The sequence below is a fragment of the Drosophila biarmipes genome, chromosome 3L (assembly GCF_025231255.1).
Source record: "Drosophila biarmipes strain raj3 chromosome 3L, RU_DBia_V1.1, whole genome shotgun sequence".
Classification (NCBI taxonomy): domain Eukaryota; kingdom Metazoa; phylum Arthropoda; class Insecta; order Diptera; family Drosophilidae; genus Drosophila; species Drosophila biarmipes.
Window position 1 is genome coordinate 27,377,525 of NC_066613.1, and position 20,933 is coordinate 27,398,457.

The following is a 20,933-nucleotide window of genomic DNA, read 5'->3' on the forward strand; positions in this document are numbered from 1 at the left end:
TATATCTAGCTCGGCCTTCGAATGCATCAAATTTACATTTTCATCAGCCGCAAAGCAAAGCAAAAGCCTGTGAAAGCAAATCGGCTCCGCTTTTTGCACTACAGTCAAAGTTCCGCAAACGAAAACAAAGCTTATAATACGGCTGTTGTTTTAGGGATTTTTTAGTTTAAAACTTTGACTACAAAGGGTCTGGTGATCCAATGACTGTTGGTAGGTATTTCAGGTATTATGGCTTTAAGTTCTAGTAATCAAACTAAATGTAAAAAAACGAATTATAAAAATACCCTTTTTCTGTTGATATATGGAATCTTTCTTATAAGGTAGACGACCATAATGTATTAAATATTTTTTTGAACCACCTAATGCTCTAAGATCCAAAGAAGTACGACACGGATGCGCTCTACTGTGTATCTAAATATCGAGTATCTGGTTCGGATCGGAAGGTGCACTTTGGGCTTTGTTTGTTTGGGGAGGCACCTAAATCAAATGGCAACAAAAGTGGTGGGCGACAGTTGCCAGCGGATGGCGATGTGCCGATGTAACCATATATATATAGTGAAATATATGAATGGCGGCCCCCAGCAGCTCGCATTGCGCATACGACACGTGGGCCGTGCTTGAGTTGCCTGCGCATTATGTTAATGCAGCGCCAGAGGAGGGGAAGGGTTGCTATCGTTAGTGCTGTTATTGTTTTGCATTTCACGGACATTGTTGTGCCGAGCATAAAGGGATTATTTTATGCATACATCAGTGGATGGGGCAACCGAATCCGAAACAGAATCGAGAGCAAAGCCAGACCAAACCAGGACGAGAGATTCCAGATTCGAGATTCGAGCGCATCCTGCAAAAGTTATTGTTCTCTGCGAAAACAATTGCTCACTATGTGTGTGTGCTTGTCAGATGCAGGAATTTTCGGTTTTGTGTAAGGCATTTGTATACGTGAGCATTTAATAAATTTTCTGCCAATTTCTCCCCGGCTTGTGCATCCACTGGAGGCTGCAGTACGTATTCCGCTCCGCCCTCCAAAAGGACTCCAGCAGGACTGTTCATTTCGTCAAAAAGCTGCGCACAGCAGTTTTAGGAACATCACATTTTTGTCCTCTCGAGAAGACAAAAGCGGATGGTCCTTTGGCAGGATTCCAATCACATTAACCCTCCGAAGAGTCCGCATCCGTCAAATATCCAGACTCGCTCACAGATAATGTTCAGCTCAGGTCTCAGTGCACACAATAAATTCAGCGAATAAATTAAAATCAAAATCGATTGTTTCATACATCTGGCATGGCTGTATATATAGAGTACATCAATCAGATCGAATCGGGAATCGGGAATCGGGGAGTCGGGAAGGTCGGAAGGTCGGGGTGTTCAACCAATTGGCATATAGGACATTCACCAAACGTTGCAAATTCTTGTTTTTCCGCCTGTTTTCGCATGTTGACTCTCATAAACTTGCTGCACAGCCCGCGATGCGTTGGCATTTGTAAATCAATTTAAATTTATTTGTGGTCTCGATGATTTCGGTTTGCAGGCCGTATTTTATGATTGGCATGATTAACATTTTGTTTGGATTATGGAATTGTTTGATTTCGCTGTCGAGAACAGAGATACATACACAATGCAAAGCCAAAATGAACGGATGAACGGAAAACAAATGTTGGTAGTAGTTTCTGCTTGTTACAGGTTTCCCTCAGTCTTTTTGGTTTTGGTTTTTGATAATTTTGGTGAAGGGACCGTTACGCCAATTAGTCGGGGTTCTGTTTGTATGCAAACTTTTAAACATCGAGCATTAAACCATAAAAGTGTTCAGTAACTCATTGCAGCAAGGGAAAAAATGGAACCGAAATGGCAACACAAACAACACAAATGGGGGAGGGACATTAACGAGTTGAAAAGTCCTGAAAATATTGTGTGACTGGCTGACTGACTGAGTGATGCATGGGGCGGGGATTTCGCACGAGGGGTTTTCGGGTTAAGGGGTTAAGCTAATTATGAACTTGATGACATGCAGGGCGGGGTCAGGGGTGGTGAAAGTAGAGAGAGAGCGCTGCTGAAGTGGCCAACCGCAGGCTGATTGACTGCCTGGCCAAAGGATGTTTGTCAATGGCTTTACATGGCTGTGCACGAGTGTGGGTGAGTGGGTGTGCGGCTGTGTGTGTGTGGTGCGAACAGCGACTTAATGGCCCTCAAACACTTTTCGGCATGTCATAAAAAACACAACATCCCGGCAACCGCACAGAGAAAAATAAATCACTTCGTCTGTCCCGGGCTTAATATCGGTTTGGTTCGGGGGACTGAGGTAAATGGTTTTCAATTTTCCTTGCTTAATTTGAGGAAACATGGAGTACTGTCTGTATAGGCTAAAAATGAACCAAATATTTTACGGCTCCAAAAAGAATGCTTTGAAAAACACTATCCACTTTTCAACAGTACTTTACATCCGTTTTTTTCGTATCTCGAGGCGGCATTACAAAGTAGGCCATCAACTCTTTGACAAGTTGTGTCGTGGGGAAAAAAAAAAAAAAAAAAAAAAAAAAAAAAAAAACAAAGTGCGTGCTTACGCGTTATTATTTTGTTATCTATTCTTCGTGTGCTAATAATAGCACAGATCATAAAAATTCGGACGCTGTCTAGCGCAGTGTCGGCAGTGGGACAACAACAACAACATAAGTGTAGTGCGACAAGACTGCATTTGTGCCCGCTAGGGCACCGCTGTTCCCCTCACACTGCGCGCAGCCGTACAAGAGGGGCAATAAAAGCAGTGATTGACTTACATTCGACTTTGCATAAAATCGAGAGAAATGGCAAATACCAGAGAAACAATGCTTCTGGGCGAAGCTCTGAGAAAAGCCGTCATGGACGAGGTGATTCCAGGAGAGTTAACCCTGGCAAAAAATCTGGCCACTAGCGGCAAGCTTAACTCATATGGTATAGCAGTATCAAGCAGTAATGCAGCCTGTATCACCAGTACTCTGACAACAACTCACAGTCCAATATATACCAACACTACATCATCACCCAGCATATGCAGTGGCATGTGCTCAACGCCTATGCCTCCTAAAGCATTAAGCACTTCTATAGACTTCCCCCCTCTACCGGATTCACCCAGATGGCAAAAAATCCAGAGCCAGAAGAGGAAGGGGTCATCGAACTCACCAATAAGTCAACGAAAACGTGCCGATATTAGAAATTTAGAACCCAGTGACCCTGTGTCAGCAAACAGGTTCGAAACACTATCAGTTGATGACGATGAGATGGACTGCAATAGTGTGGACGAACCATCGACTAGCGCTGCAGCAGCGGCTTACCGTTCTCACACCGCTTCTAAGGCTAAAGACAGCAATGCACATAACAAGAACGCAAACGTACAAAGTAAAACTGATTCATCTACGGTAAAATCTGCTTCTACTGGTAGTCCAAAACCACCACCAATCGTTCTTATGGACGTGACAAACGTGAACGAACTTCTTATCGCTATCGAGGAAGTTACAAATCTTGAAAATGTTGAAATCAAATCCTCTGTGGGCTCCACTCACAGAATCTACACCAAAGACGCAAACACCTACAGGGCTGTAGTACGACAACTAAGTTCCCTGAAAATTGAATTCCATTGCTATCAATTGAAAGACGAGAAACCATTCAGAGTTGTTGTGCGAGGATTACACCATTCACAGCTCCATCATAAAATCAAAGAGGAATTACTCAGACAGGGGCATAAAGTTCTATCAATATATAACCCAAAAAGCAACAAGAGCGGTGAACAGATGAACCTCTTCTTCATTAATGTAGAAAAGAATCTAAATAACAAAGATATACTCCAACTACGATCTCTATGTCGCCAACGCGTCCGTTTTGAAGTAGCCAGAAAAGCACAAGACATAGTGCAATGTCGGAGATGCCAATCGTTTGGTCATACTGCAAGATATTGCTACAGACCTTTTATCTGTGTCTCTTGCGGTGACTACCATAAATCATCAGATTGTCCCAGAAGCAAAGAAGCACCAGCAACTTGCACTCACTGTGGTGAAAATCACCCAGCTAACTTCCGTGGCTGCAAATCCTATCAAAAATTGCTCAAAATGAACGAAAATGTACAGAAAACCCCAAAAGTGAGCATAAACAATAACTCTACACCCAAACATTATGAAAATGGAGTTTCTTATGCTCAAATAGCCAGAAATGCAAATCCAATCACGGAAAAACAAAACAAACGACCAGGAAACCTAACAAATAGGCTACAGGACGCCATTCAACAGCAACATCACTACGGTGCAAAAAATCATGCGCACTTTTTCCCAGATGTGTCACAACAGCAAAATGCACAAGAATCTAAACTAGAAATGGCAGTTGCATCGCTCTCAAAAGCTATCGAGGGTCTATACGCCATGCAAGCCCAGATGCTGAAGATGCTGGTTGCAATTAACGCGCAACTTACACAATGTCCCAAATAAAAATTCTCACCTGGAACACGCGAGGTGCTGCCGGCAAAATGACGGAAATCGGCCACCTTGCGGAGAGAGAGAATATTGACATTCTCCTTCTCACTGAAACGAAGACATCCAACCTTCAACTATTTGGATATGAAGTCTACACTTCAAATCTACCTGACGGCAGCCACAGGGGTGGAGCTGCAATCCTGGTTAACAAAAAGATCAATCACTTTCCCATCGAGCCAATCGTCCATGCTAAAGTCCAAATCGTGGGTGCCAGAATCCAAACATGTATAGGACAAATATTCATCGGATCAATCTATTGCCCTCCGAACTTCAGCTGGACTCAATCAGAATTTGATGACATATTCGCTAACTTCAACTTCCCAAGATCATTTATCAGCGGAGACTGGAACGCCAAACATCCATGGTGGGGTTCTGCGATCACCTGTCACCGAGGTAACTTACTTGCCGCAAGCGCCATCTCAATTAACGCCAACATCCTGGCGACTGGAGCACCAACATACTATCCAAGCGCAGTAAATCGAAGACCATCCTGTTTAGACTTTGCAATTTATCGCAACATTCCACACGACAAGCTAAGCATCAGAGACAGCTGGGACCTTGAATCGGACCACCTATCTCTCATCACTACATTAAAAACAGAAGCCATACAATGCACTCAACGTAGACAACTTCTTAGCAAACACACAAATGTAGCTGTTTTCAAGGAAGAACTATGTAGATCGATACGCCTTAACATTGAGCTCAACTCTGCTGCTGAGATTGACGACGCTGTAGACCTCTTCACTACCAACGTGACAAATGCGGCGAGGAGTGCAAACGTGTACACTGCAAACAATCATGGCAGAGCCCTCATACGCCACTCGAATAGAATTGACCCAAACATTGCAGAGATTCTAGTCCGTAAGAGAGCACTGAGAAGACGTTATATTCGAACGCACAGTCCTGAGGATAAAGCTCAATGGCATAGATGCGCCAGAGAGCTTCACGTTGCCATGGCTGAATTGAAAAATGCGCAATTCGAACATATGCTGACCAATATGGACTATTCTAATGATTCCATTTTTAATATGTGGTCCTTTACCAAAAAAGTAAAAAGAATGCCACAGAAAGTTACGCCTCTGAAGAACAGCAATGGTAACTGGTGTCGCTCCTTAGAAGAGCAAGTACAAACATTTGCGGAACACCTTGGCGACAGATTCACTGCGTTTAATTTCGCATCCGAGGAGGATATCAACAGAATAAACGAAATACTACAGCGCCCTTTCCAGATGTCACCTCCAATAAGACATATCCGTCTGGAAGAAGTCTCAAACATGATACGTACCCTCAAAAGTCGAAAGGCGCCAGGTCATGACCTAATAAGCAACGCAGTACTTAAAATCCTTCCCAAGAGAGCACTATTACTTATCACATTGATATTCAATGCGATACTTAGAGTGCAATACTTTCCCAAAAAATGGAAGAGTGCTAGAATCAGTATGATTCTAAAGCCAGGGAAACCGGAACAGGATCCATGCTCCTACCGGCCTATCAGCCTCCTGCCCTCTTTATCGAAGGTAATGGAAAGGCTGATAGCTTCCCGACTTATAATACACCTAGAAGACAATGATACTATCCCAATGCACCAATTCGGATTCAGAGCCGGCCACAGTACGATTGAGCAATTGCACCGTGTAGTCAATCACATCCTGAAGGCCTACGACAATAAAGAATACTGCAACGGCATCTTTCTTGACATACAACAGGCATTTGATAGAGTTTGGATCCCGGGACTACTAGCCAAAGTCAAAACAGCGCTGCCAGCCAACCTGTTTGAGCTCATCAGATCGTTTCTCACAAACAGAGATTTTTGCGTCCAGTCCAGAGACGCAATCTCTGCAAATGTTGCCATTACAGCTGGCGTTCCCCAAGGAAGCGTCTTAGGACCGCTACTGTACTCCATCTTTACAGCAGACATCCCCAAGCCAAGCTATGAAGAAATGACCTACGACAACAGCAAAATGCTGCTGGCCAGCTTCGCTGACGACGTCTGCTTTCTCAGCTCCTCGAACAGTGAGACCGAGTCTTCACAAACGCTGCAAACCTACCTCAACGAATTCGAGAAATGGGCCACGGCGAACAATATCAAAATCAACGAAAGCAAATGCGTAAACGTTTGCTTTACGTTACGCCGAAAAACAACTCCGGTGGTCCACATTAATAATGTGGACATAGAGCAAGCGACTAAGGCGAAATACCTAGGCCTCACACTGGACAAACGCCTAACCTTCCGAGAACATATTGCCAGAGTCGTCAAAATGTGCAACCTAAAGCGGAACCAATTATTCTGGATGCTAAACAAGAAAAGCAAATTATCTCTAAGATGCAAGCGGCACATTTATCAACAAATCATCGCACCAACTTGGAGATATGGAATCCAAATTTGGGGAGTGGCGGCTGCGTCCCACCGAAAACGTTTCCAAACCGTCCAGAACAAAACATTAAGACAAATCACTGGCTGTGAGTGGTTCGTTAGCGGCCAAACGCTTCACAATGACCTAAACCTGAGTCTTGTTGAAGACCAAATATCGTTCTTCTCAAGCAGGTACAACGACCGTCTAACTGCCCACCGTAATCGTCTAGCCCGGAGATTACAGGGGGCTATCCCAATTCGCAGGCTCAAAAGAAGACATTTTGGGCTGCTCCTAAGAGACTAATATGAATATATTATTTACTTGAAACTAGTCGTAATTTGAGCTACTCCTATATACCAAGTTGAAAACTAATTATAATTTATAATTAAGAGATTATTTACTTAAGAAAACATTTAGGTTAAAGGCTTTAATTAGATCTGTTCCTGGATTATATTAAATAAAGATGTTAATTAAATAAAAAACTTTACATCCGAAAATATTTTGTAGCATACTTCTAAGCGGCTTTTTAAACTAAATTCCGATTCTCTACTATTTTTTGAGACTCCGAAAATAATTATATCTAAAATTGCTCTTTTATTAGCCTTCAGCTAATCCGCGTAATCAAGTAATCCAGCAAATCGTTCTGATTTTGTGTCTCTGTGCAGGCAGAAGCGTCAGATTCTTGTGACTGCTCCCGGGGCTTTTCACAGTAGGGCCAAAGTGGGGGATTCACACCAACACCCACGCTTCCCAAGCTCTCTCTCTCTCTCTATTTTTCCCATCCAGATGATGAGCACGTTTTGGAAACTAAATTAATTTATTTGAACATAATTGAATTCTAATTGCGTTCCATGCAGAAGGGGGAGCAAAGTGACTGGATTTCGGGCAAATATTCTAATAATTAACAAATCAATTTGACGGGCTACGAGTGCCAGAATGGAGAGTAGTGCAAGAGGCAGAGAGAGGGGCAAATCATTGGATTATCATTGCATTACAATATGACGAGGGGTAGAGTAAAAATATTTAGATTTCGTAATTGAAGTTAGTTGGTTGTAATTGCATACTCATTGAGTGGCGTGAATACCAGGCCACTTTGCGTGTGGCTTTTGTTGTTTTTCGGTGGTTGAGTTGTAGTAGTTGTTCATGGAGTTCATGGAGTTATTGTGGCAGTTTTAGTGGTTCAAGGGGCATTTCGGAATCGGAATTGGATGATAAAGAACACGTATAGACATTGTACAAGATGTGAGGCAGGGGGTTTTGTGGGGGCAGGCCAGAAGTGCATTTCGTCAGATTACCGGACTCTCCTCCGATTCTGCCTCGTTTGCACTTGACGAAATGCATTTCCGGCGATTGCAGACATATACACAGATAGAGAAAATACATATACGGTATATACTAGGGATGGTAAAGATGTCGACACTTCAGAAATAGAGCGTATTACTGTATTTAAAGCATTGAAAACGAAATCTATGTTGAGTTAATATTATTTTTGATAAGTTTGGCAATTGCTTGCCTTATTAAAATGTATACTTTACACTCTGCTTTTAGTTTAAACATTAATATTTTAGCTATTTTGATTGTATTGGCAGTCTTAGCAATAAGCGAAGTTTTTTCCATTTTTACAACACAATATAGAACGCAACCTTAATGTCAATTTATCTTATTCGACTCCTCGCTAGTTTTTCATCCCCAGTACATACTCGAGTGATTGACAGGTAGTGTGGAAATGAAATTACAGACACATGTGCTCAATCACTCGGTGACATTTAAGCAAAGTAAATACGTTTCGATTGAGTTGCAATTTTGTACAGCACGTGACATGGCAACAAAGGCGGTTTTGTGAAAGCAAAAGGGCAGCAAACGCCAAACAAACGCTGCTAATTAACATTTTTTAATTAACGATGAGAAGCCATTTAAATTTACACGTACACAATTATTAATGTGGCACACACAATCAGCTCGAATGAATAGTTATGAATGGTTAATGAGTCGAAAGAATAAAAACGAAACGTGTGATCGGCATACGTGGCGGATGAGTGATGTTCGAATTGTTTTCAATCGCATTGCGATCTGGTCGCTATTGTTATCGTTAATGTTACTGGTAATGTTAAAGTTAATTAATTTTTAGATTAACTCTATGGTTATGTACCTGGGTGGCATAGTGCCCATCATTTTGTTGGCTTTTCTTTGGACTCCGTCGGTAAATTGATTTGGTTATAGAGTCTCTTTTGCTTTATTGTTATATCTTTAGTACAGTACGGTACTGCGGTATATGGTCGCTTTGCTCGTGCAGTCTCTGCTCCCTGCTACCTCGCTTTTCATTCTTTTCGGGGTTTGGTGAATGTCGTATGTGGCCGCGGCTGAGTTATTTGGGGTTTTCTATGTGATTTCTTTTGTCGGGGAGGCTGTTGCGCAACAAAAACAACACAACACAAAGGCCCTCAATGAATAATTGACAGTCTAAGGACACACGCAGGACACTTAACTGAACATAACTTGCGCAAATCTGTGTGGGAGGAGAACATTAAACATATACATTGCATATTTGCTCGTTAATATATCACAAGCCACAGAAACGAAACCGAAAAATGGGTTGAGGGTGGAGAGTGGCGGGGCTTGCACACCGAAAAACACACAAATTAAAATGGAAATTAAAATTTATTTACGCCCAAACTAAAAATATACGTCGTTTGTAATTCGTTTAATAAATTAAATAAACATGGCGCACACAAATAATTGCTGTTTATTTGTCTAACTGAAAGCGGATATTTATGGCCGGCCCTCCAATGCCCGGTCGCGCCTGCAAATTAATGGCCCGTAATGAGCTCCTGGCCCCGAGGAGCCACCGAGTCCACTACGAGGTCACTCTTTTTCACTTGGCAGCGGATCGGGGCTCTAAGGGTTGTACGACCGCTTGGGAACCGGGAGGACACGGGATCCTACGTACTCGAGCAGCAATTGGCGCAGTGTGGCCTCGTCCTCGCCATGACATCTCAACCTAGACTCGCGGTCTCGATCATCCCGACTCGAGTGGCGCTGCCTCTTGGGGGCGTAGCTGAAGGAGTGACGATAGAACCTTCCGTTGTTTATGTTAGCTCCGCGATAGGCGTCTGTGTGTTTATAAGGTGGTGTTGGAAAACGAGGAGATTCGGTTATATATGTGATGTTAAGGTTTGGTTGAGAGTCCTGCATAGGGCTTACTGCTTAGATATGGCGTTTTTTGTTACTTTTTTATTATAAGAATAATAACATAACTGGAAAAGCCAAGTTTTACTTAGAAAGGTGTTGAAAAGTATGCAGTACCATTCTCTTTTAGAACAAATCGTTAGAAGCAAAATATATTACAGCATACTTTAAGGCACCTCTGCACCTGATTTCAGTCTAACGCAGTTCCTATGCAGGACCCTCCTGAGAAGGACTACCCACCTTCGGGTCGCAAGCGCACGGGCGGTGAGGTCAGCTTGAGTTGTGTTGACGTTGTTGTGGGCGGAGTCTTACGTCGACCACCAAAAACATAATCGTAGGAATCTTCGCTCAAATTGGACACTGCCAGGCATGGGGAAATCGTTTTAGAATTACATTTCGAAAGTGACTCGTGCTCTTTTAGAGCAAAAGAAACCAAAAACACATGGAGCGGCACGAACTCAACCGAAATTAAACCAAAAACTCAAAAATAATATCACAAGCTGTTTGTTTTCTTTTTCATTATCTCGTATACTCACTCTACACATTATACATATGATACACAAATATTGTTTAAAATAAGACAAACATTAAAATAAACATGGGAACCAAGGCAAATATTTAAATTGTCGAGATTTTGTCATTTTCATTTTGTTGTTGTTGTTGTTGGTAGTTCGTAGTTGTAGTTGTTGTTGTAGTTGGTTTTTATGGAAGAATAGAGAGCACAAAATGTGGCAGTTTGTTAGCTGGATTTCGATTTTCACTCTGGACAGCACACACAAAAAGGCAGCTAAGGTGGACACACAGTAATTTTTGCGTTCAAAAAATGGTTACAAAGCGGCTGTCACAGCCTGTTCTTTTTTTCTGTTTTTTCTTTGTTGGTTTCGCTCTAATAAACAATTTGGTTAAAAAAAAACACACACAGCAGCGTTGAGAACTACTTGAAAAATTCGAAACTTTGAAATGATTTGGGTTTTTGCGGCAACACAAACAAAAACTCTTACTTGGTATAGTCAAAAAGTGGCAATACAAACGGCAAGCAAATATGTGGAACTAGACAAATAGACAGAGAAGGGGAGTGTGTGTGGGAAAGAGAGAGAGTCAGTTCGATACATAGTAATGGACGACTGTTTGACTGATTGGTTTTTGAGATTTGACTGATTGATTGATTGACTGTATGCTGCTGAAAATGCTAAACAAAAGTCGGGTTCAAAATGCGGTTCTCTGTGGCAATGTTCGAGTGTAGCTAGGTGGCTGGTGGTGTTCGTACAGGGTTACACCTGTACGGGTGGACTATGATTCGTGAGGCAGGCGAGTGTATGTGTATGAAAGGAAAATAAATCAACAAACCGACCAATCAAAGAACCCAATCTACACACCAATTAAAGTTGCAATCGATTGGAAATGGCACAACAGAAGAAAGGAAAACCAAATAAGGATTTTTATACAAAAGGTGCAACAGTAACTTTTATAATGGGCGGAAAAAGCTACACAAAAACTCTGGCAAACTCAATGCAAAAAAATAAAAAAGGGGAGCAAACAAATAATGCCAAACAAAAGGCAAGAACTGCAGGCAAACAACGAGAAGAACAAACACAAATTGGCGCACATGTATATGCGGAAAGTAATTCAAAAAATTGGCAAAAGGTGCCGAAATAACTGGCGGTAAGGGGCACCTGGAAACACGCTCAGCGGCTGGAGCACTTGGGTGGAACGCAGTGGCGGCGGTAGCGGGGGCAGCTGTCCAAACGGATCTTGGTCGTTCGAGATGGAAGACGTGGGCGGTGAGATCATCGATAGGTCACCAATGGTCGCCATGTCATTACTCTGGCCAGCTATATGGAAAGAGATTAAACGGCATGTGATTATGTCAACGATACAATGGAAATGGCTTAGTATTAATTTCTGTTTTCTCCCAGAATATTACATCATTTGGATAGAAGAAATTGAACTCCTTTAAATACATTTTACTTTAGAATATTAGAGAATTTCAGGTATCCCGGAATCCAAGTTATGGAATCTGAAAGTGCAATGTTGGGGTCCCATTCTGGAAGCCATGGGAAACACATAAAAATCGAACATGAAAATGGGCTAAAATTTCGACCCCTTTGGAAAGGAATAATTTGACTGTAGGATGTTAGAGAATTCGAATACCAACTTACAGAGGTATCCCACTTTAAAATCGGAATCGAATTATTCAAGTTATGGAATCTGGAAGTGCAATTTTCGGGTCCCAGTCTGGAAGCCATGGGAAATACATAAAAATCGAACATGAAAATGGGCTAAAATTTCGACCCTCTTGTAAAGGAATAATTCGAATGTAGAATGTTAGAGAATTCAAACACAAACTCATAGAGGTATCCCACTTTAAAATCGGAATCCAATTACTCAAGTTATGGAATCTGGAAGTGCAGGTTTGGGGTCCCATTCTGGAAGCCATCGGAAACACATAAAAATCGAACATGAAAATGGACTAAAATTTCGACCCTCTTGTTAGGGAATAATTCGAATGTAGAATGTTAGAGAATTCGAATACCAATTTACAGAGGTATCCCACTTTAAAATCGGAATCCAATTACTCAAGTTATGGAATCTGGAAGTGCAGGTTTGGGGTCCCATTCTGGAAGCCATCGGAAACACATAAAAATCGAACATGAAAATGGGCTAAAATTTCGACCCTCTTGTTAGGGAATAATTCGAATGTAGAATGTTAGAGAATTCGAATACCAATTTACAGAGGTATCCCACTTTAAAATCGGAATCCAATTACTCGAGTTATGGAATCTGGAAGTGCAATTTTGGGGTCCCATTCTGAAAGCCATGGGAAATACATAAAAATCGAACATGAAAACGGGCTAAAATTTCGACCCTCTTGTAAAGGGATAATTCGAATGTAGAATGTTAGGGAATTCGAATACCAACTTATAGAGGGATCCCACTTTAATATCGGAATCTAATTACTCGAGTTATGGAATCAGGAAGTGCAATTTTGGGGTCCCATTCTGGAAACCATGGGAAATACATAAAAATCGTACTTGAAAATGGGCTAAAATTTCGACCCTCTTGTAAAGGAATAATTCGAATGTAGAATGTTAGAGAATTGGAATACCAACTTATAGAGGCATACCACTTTAATATCGGAATCAAATTACTCGAGTTATGGAATCTGGAAGTGCAATTTTGGGGTCCCATTCTGGAAGCCATGGGAAACACATAAAAATCGAACTCTTGTAGAGAAATAATTTGATTGTAGAAGGCCATTGGAAAGAAAGCTTATACACAAAACATTTTGAATTCTCCCAACAGGTTTGTATAATTAAGAGTTCTCAAACTTACGTCAATAATTCCGCTTTTAAAGCCTCTGCATAATAGAGGAGCCCCAAGTTTTCGCCAGTGCAGCCGCCTTGGCTGCATTCAATAAGAGTTCCGCAGGACTCGTTGGGATTGGAAGTGGAGCATGCAAAGGCTTTTAATTTTGTCCCGCACGTGGCAGGTTGGCCACAATCAGCGGGAGGGGGAAAGGGCTTGGAAAAGGGCAAGTAAAAGCTGAAGGCAAAGGAAGCGGCAGAGAAAAGCCAGGTAGCGCAAAGTAAAAGGTGTGCGGCGCCATATTTCGCACATAAATTGTATGCCAGCAGCTCCGGATGCCCGGGTCCGGTTAAGAGGACCAAGGATGAAGGACGCAGGGCTAAGGACGAGGCTGCACGAGATGGCGTCGCATGCATGGATGCATACGCAAAGCATTTACGCCAACGCCTCGACAGTCAAGGACCTGAGAAAAGAAGCGGAGAATTGGGGAAGCTGCTGGGGCAGAGCTCCCAAAAGCCACGCCCACACCGCCCGTGTGTGGGCGGGCGATCCGCAGGATTTGGTCGGCCTGCGTGCCACTGCATAAAATAGATTTCCATTCTGATTCGCTGGCAAGGGAAAAATCTACTGAATCTTGCGATGTGCAAAGATATATCCGGTGGTTCCTTTTTCCTAAAAGGTGCTTGTTTTTTAGTGAATACTGTGGCCAATATTTTCAGAAAAATTACACATCTTTTTTAAAGCATAAGTCAGATTTATTGTTTTATTATTGATTCATGAAACAGCATTACATCAAACAACATACTAAGTCCGTCGTTTCTAAAACATAGTATTATATTTTTTCAATTTAGTTAAGCACCTACTACATTTTTTTTAGAACGTTGTGATTGTAGTCTAATAATTTATTCACCAAATTTTCCAAACTAATTATTCCATTATGCTGTCTTTACAGACAAGTGCACAGTTCAACCTGCCGTTCTTGCAAGACTTCCCGCAAAGGATCAATTAAGGCTCAATGACGGCAAATTCACCCTGGGAAACCTAACACAATTTTCCGTTTTCCCTGGTGCTTGCATTTTTTCCCCTCTATGCCATCTATTTTTTTCGCATTGGCCATATGTAAACCTTTGCAGGACTTAAAAAATGCCTCGTTGGCTGCGATAAATGTGCCCATGGCTCCTCGTTGTTGTGGTTTTTCCGCAGGACCACCCACTTGAACCCCCTCCTTCCATACACACACACACACACACACATTATAGTTACTGGCACACAACAACAACAGCAACACGTGCTGCTTTTTCTACGGTTCGGTATTTTGAATTTTTATTATTTGCAATTTGCGTTAATGTTGTGGAAAAAAGCATGTGGCTGTTATGGCTTTGGCTTTAGCTCATGTCCTTCCCCCCGACCCCCGTACCCTTTTACCCCCTCCCCCTCCCTTTCTTGGCATATTGAATGGCCATTTGTGTCACACACACACAGACACACTTGCGTACACACGCACACACTAATGACCTTTTCATGGCCGCTCCATCCAACGGATGAATGCAAGAAATGTGGGCAAATTATGGGCCCGATTCGGGATTCGGAGGAGACGGGTGAAGGATCCCGGCTGCTGGATCCGCCGCCCTTTCAGCCCTGCCTCGTTATTGACAAAATGATTTGTAAACATTTTGCGCATCATTAGTTGGCACTGCTGGGAAGATATGGCCTGCATTTCCCCATTTCCCCATTTCCCCTGGCATTTAACCGATTAAAATCGTGCGTGCATCAAGCGAGTCCCTCGAGCACGGTGAAAAAATATGGCCAACGCATAACAACGAAAATTGTATTTCAACATTTTGAGTACTAACGTGCCTTACCTTGTTATAGGATATAAATTCCTCCTAGTAAAGAAATAGCTACGGTTTTAAAATTTATTTTGAGGGCGCCTAAAATTAGGCAATTAAAACGAATTTCATTATTCATTCATTTTGACACCTCCAAAGGTGACTTTGAAGTGCTTTCCACATTATCAAAATATTTCATGGCATAGTTGTAAGCAGTCCCTACAGCAATAGTCAATCTATCCTTGATTTCTTTCTCTGTGGGCCCCTTGCACCTGCTTAATGTTAAACTCTTTGCTGACACCGCAAAATGAGGCAAAATAAAAATAAACTGCTTCCGGCTTCAATTGCATCAATGGAAATGGAGGGAGAGAGGAAGAGACGCCTTCAGGGGGAAAGGGTGAGGCCTGGCAAATATTTGCTTAAATTTGTGCTGAGGTTAAGCTTTTTGTTTGCCCTGCCTGTGCGAAGGCTCTCGGCAGAGCCAAAGCAAAGTTGATGACATCCAATGGCCTCCGTCGCAGTCTGGGGCAGTTGCATCCACGTCCTGCGTCCTGGGCCTTCCTCTGTCCCCCGACATAGAAAAATAGTTGCGGAGAAAGGCCCAGAGCAATATGGAGGGGAGTCGGGGCAGTCGAGGCGAGTCAGGGGCAGAAGCTGCGTTTTGACTGCATGCCAAGGCTGATACTCCACTGACGATGCTGATGACGCAAGCAGTCAGCCAGGCGAGTGTGTGTGCTCGGGCATTGAGCAGTTATTCATGTGAGTGCAAGGCTCCCTCTGCACACACAGAAAAATATCACAATTTTCGCAGGCCACATAACCTGCTGGAGTCCAAACTTTATTGCCAATCAAGATGGAAGCTGATAAAGTCAAAAAGGCAAAAGTTATTAGCCAGGATCCCACAGAGGAGCTTAAGATTGGGGTTTGTACTGGTTGTTCAATGTGTGTTAGAGTATCAATGTTATGGTCCTTTGATTTCATTGATATTTAAAAAATATAAAAAGACACAAAAACAAATCAAACCATTTATATTGGTGTTTAGAAGTAGGCAGCACACAATGACATCGAACATGTATTTTAAAATTTGTAAAAGTAGGTTTTTAAGTTTAATATTTTTACATGCCAGACCCAATTAACTGATCCTTGAGATTCAATATTCAACATGCTCATCTGACACCGAACATAGCACGCATTCCCCTACTTTTCTCATTGTGCACCAACTTTGAGGCCCGGCCATTGACAAAAAGTCGCCTGCAGCCCAAGTCCATGGACTGGCCTGTTCTGGCAGCTTTGACAAGTGGCCGCCAACTGGGCATTCGGCTCCTGCCCCGTCCCCTGGGAGTAATCGGGCATTATGCCATCCTTACGGCACATAATTCTAGGCTGACCACGATAATTGATACCCTTTGTCAGCTCTCGACGGCAAATCAAATTAGCGATCCGAATTGAAAACTTACTTATGCATGAGGGGCCGCTAATCATTTTTCAAGAGGGGAGTGATTTAAAATTCAATTAACTAGACGCACAAACTGAAAAGGGCTTCGCCCACCCATACATACTTCCCCTGATATATATGCAGGAATATTGCTTCTATTCAGAGACATAATCGTGTGCGAATTGAATGATGAAAAGCCTTTTAACTCGGCTTCTTGGGGGCTTTTGTCTTAAACGATTTGTCCACTAAATGCATGATTGATTAAATGAAATAAAAGCCCTCACCAGCACAAACACAAGAACGCACACGCACACCTGCCACCACAGATAGAATGCAGGATATGCGAGACGTTGTGTGTGTTCATTAATAGGCTTTTGTCTTTGCTCACCGCAAAAATTATTGCTGCTCAAATGCACTTGAATGTGGCATTGTTTCGCCTCTCCTCCGATTGAAGTGCATGCAGCGCAGACCGCAAAATCCTTAAATGCTGCATTAATGGCCACACACATGCAGGAAAACCAAAACCCTTGCCCAAGGGTCGGGTAAGCCGAGTGACCTCACTGCCCACTGCCCACTGCCCACCTTCCAATCCGCCAGCAGCCTGCCCCTCGATGATATCACAAATTAAATACACTTGCACGTTTGCTTAACTCGAAATTCAACAAATATTGAGATGGGCGGCGGATGGGTTGGAGGGGCGTGGCAGCTGCAGGATGGCTGTGGATGGCTGTGTAAGCACGTGTCTGGGTCGAGCACTTGACAATCAGCACTCACAACAGGCGGCTGTCGACGGCAGTGGCAATAAGGGATAGAAAGGGGAAGGATTCGGCTGAGAACAGTGGAGCGCATGGGAATCCCACAGATTGTAACTTTTCGAAATGCTTTAGTTAAGGTTCTTTGATATTTTGGTACACCTTCTTTTGCATGCATCAACACCTTTTCTTATTTTTGTAATAAAAATTATGGATTGTAATTATCCGGAATTAATATGAGACTTCATTTCTGCCTAAGAATCTAGTGCAATTTAACTGGGGATTTGTCAGAAAACTTTGCCCATTTTTAGGCTAGCAAATAAAAGCACACCGGAAATGATTCAAAAACATTGCCTAATTTTAGGCACTTCAATATAAGTAAACCGGAAGTTCTTCAAAAACATTACCTACTTTAGGCATGCACATATACATCTAGGGATCTTTAATCAAGAGGCTAAGAAAAATTTAATTAAATATTTTAATTTTTCTTTTTCCCAATCGCCTGCCGTTTCCACTGTCCCAGAGCTCGCCAGATGGGCCTCCGCCTCCAGCTTGTCTTGGCTGTTGGCTTTTGGGATGCGGATGCGGATACACAGGCCGAGACCGCCATTGTCACTGCTTGTTGCTCTCGCAAATTCGCCGCCTGCCGCTTCCCTGGGACCCTGCAAGTCTACGAGGAGTATTGACTGTGCGGGCAGCTGTTAATACAAGGCAAACTCTCCATTTTCGGCTTCTATCTATCCGTTCGAAGCTGTTGTTTTCGTTATTCTCGACCAGAGTTTGTACGTATTATGGCGTGTGTTTATTTGTCAACATCCCCGTAGCCCAGCCGCCCTCAGCATATCACATTGTGGCGCACTTAAAGAGGCATAACTGTTGCAGCACACACTGCGTATGATTAATTTCACCGCCTGCAATCCATCAATGCAAGAGTTTGGGACCGTATCACGCTTCAAGCGGCAGTTTAAGCATAACGATCTGACATTTTTCACATTATTAAAATCACTTGCGAACGAAGAGTGACGAGGGCGCGGAAAAGTTTAATGGATAAAATATCACGCATACGCAGCGTGTGGCGCGTTAAGAATGATGTTCGCCATAAGTGCAAACCATTTCCTTATAATTTTTACTGCAGCATCGAGACATGATGTATGGGGGACTTGGGATAAAAAAGGTCGGGGAAAAGCGAGAGCCAAATAAAGCGAAACTTACCGGTGCACATAGGAAAGCCATTTCGGTGCCAGTCCCGTGAAAAAATGTGAATTATCCTGCGTTCCCTCGGCTGCTGACTAAAGAAGTTTCCGACTCGGACTCGAAATCCTCCGCAGTCAAATCCAATTCGCCACCGACGTGTCTCTTAGCTTCCCGCCGTATTTTCCTGGCACAGCTGCTGGTGGACTGCGCCTTTTGCCTTTCTGGCCAATGATAAAAGCTGGCGACGCACTGCTAGAAAATATGCATTTTTAATGTTTTTAGTTTTGTCGTTTGCCGAGCACCGGAGAGCTGCAAAAACAGAAAAAACGAGAGCAATGGGTCAGAAGTGCGGGAATGGAGTCGGCTTAGAGCTGCAGACTACTGCACACTGCAGGTTTTTTAACGTGGAGCATACTTTCAAAGGGGAGACTGTTCTTAGTACTAATGCTTTTAGCCAGAGTGTTGTTCTTTATAATAAACAAAACTTATTAAGTTTAAAAGCCATGAAAAGAGTGAAGTGAGCTGCAGAGGGTTTTGAGTTGGGGAAAAATAGTTGCTTAATTTAAGCTGGGAGAAAACTGACCTTCTGTGTTTTTTTTTGGCAGAAACAAGATACGTATTAATTCCAAATAGTATCCAGCCTAATGACCCACCACTGCACTTTGGCTGGGGGAGATTCACACTCAGGTTTTGGGCTTTTACCGAATTAATTTGCAATGTTTATTACCGGCTTTAAGCAACTGGCTGGCATGCCAAGCGGCAAAATCACACAACCGCATTGAAATTAATGCTGTCAGCACATCGGCGGGGAACTTGCCGCCAACCCCCAACCTTTTCCCACAGGTGTACGGCTGCCAACTGGCAAAAGTCAAATTAAATTCTATTTTTAGGCGCCTAGATGCTGGCGAACCCTCCTCATTTTCCATTTTCCATTTCCCCCCGCGCAGCTTTGTTAATTACTCCATGAATTTGATAGTTTTCCATCAGTGCGGATCACACACAGCCTGCCGAGGCTGATGATGATTATGTGGAAAATGAATATGCAAATGGGGGAAAACCGAGTGCGAACCGAGTGTGTTTTGGTGAGTGCTGTTCTGTGGCAGCGAGCAACTCGAGAGCTCTTGAGTATATCAAATTCTGGGGGTTGCGCCCCACAGTTATGGATACCAATTAGAATCTGGTTATCTGGCATCGAGCGGAGCAGTGATACGGGGCTGAATTCGCTGTCGAAGCACTTACTGAACAAGGAAAGTCTCTGGCAGCCGAAATGAGCTGGAAAATGCGAGGGGTATGGCGAAACAGCCTGCAGTGAATGCGAATGCACTGGGGAAAGTTGTTTTTCCTTAAAAATGAATACAAAACACTCTCTCTCTGCCTAGAAGGAAATGTTATTAAATACTTAAAGCAAAAAAATGTTAAATCACCTAGAAAACATGCTACAATATATTGTGAGTCCTGAATTTCACAAAATTTCAAATTTTACTTAGTGTAGCCTACTTTTAGACACCCTTAAAAATCTTAAAAGAAGTTTTTATGCTTCTATGGCTATTAAATGTCAAGGTTTTGATCCCCCATTTCTTTTGCGAATGGATATCTGCGAATTATGGTTATTTTTATTTTCAATAGAATATTAAGCAGAATATTGCTTTTCTCTGCGTGTGAATGGTTTTATTCCAAGTTGGCTCCGCATCTCGGCTAATGATGCGCATGATGTGGCGGCATTGTCCTCGTCTTCGTCCCCCCGTTCCCTGCCCCGCCTCGGGCCCACCAACTTCACTTCATCAGCATCTGCATCTTCATCTGCAGGACTGCATTTCCCCCGCCTGGATGTCACATTTTAAGCCGCCTTGGCTTGACTCCGCCAGATGGATGGCTGTTGGGATAGATGGCCTCCGACGGAGCGCTGCACCGCATGAAATTAATATTAATCGCAGCTATGCATTAAGGCCGCTTTCGGCTTCTAGATTTCCTTTGTTGCAGTGTGTTTACTGTGAGTTTTATTTATTGCTCTGCGGTCGTGGCGGTTATTAAAATTGCCACTGGCAATTTGTAATCATTAGGCATTCTCGCTGCGGCTGTCTCCTTCCCCTCCTTCCTCTCCCCCTTTCTCACCACCCTCTATATTCTGTATACTACTACTACTTTCACCGCTTTCGCTTTGTACACTTTTGGGCGCCCATTTGACAGGCGGCTGACAAAAGTCAGTGACATTCTACCCAGGCTAATACCCATGCACTTATGCAAATCTCACACAGACACTCCAACCTCAGAAAGAGAAAGGGAGGGCAGGAGCAGGGACGAAAGGGAGGGGCGATGGAGAAAGGAAGAAGAAAGAGGACAGGACAGCCTGGAATTGCCATTTGCACATTTACCGTCCACGCCCC

At 42.9% G+C, this 20,933-nt stretch overlaps 1 protein-coding gene across 1 annotated transcript in view; it reads right to left on the reverse strand.

The window, feature by feature from the left end:
- Nucleotides 1–20,933, reverse strand: part of LOC108029439 (glucose transporter type 1) — a 48,009-nt gene that overhangs the window by 15,925 nt on the left and 11,151 nt on the right. Inside the window, 4 exon segments of the mRNA XM_050886532.1 lie at nt 9,795–9,957; nt 10,274–10,393; nt 11,707–11,865; nt 18,568–18,858. Of these exon segments, the coding sequence (XP_050742489.1) occupies nt 9,795–9,957; nt 10,274–10,393; nt 11,707–11,865; nt 18,568–18,577 (452 nt within the window). The 5' untranslated portion in view covers nt 18,578–18,858.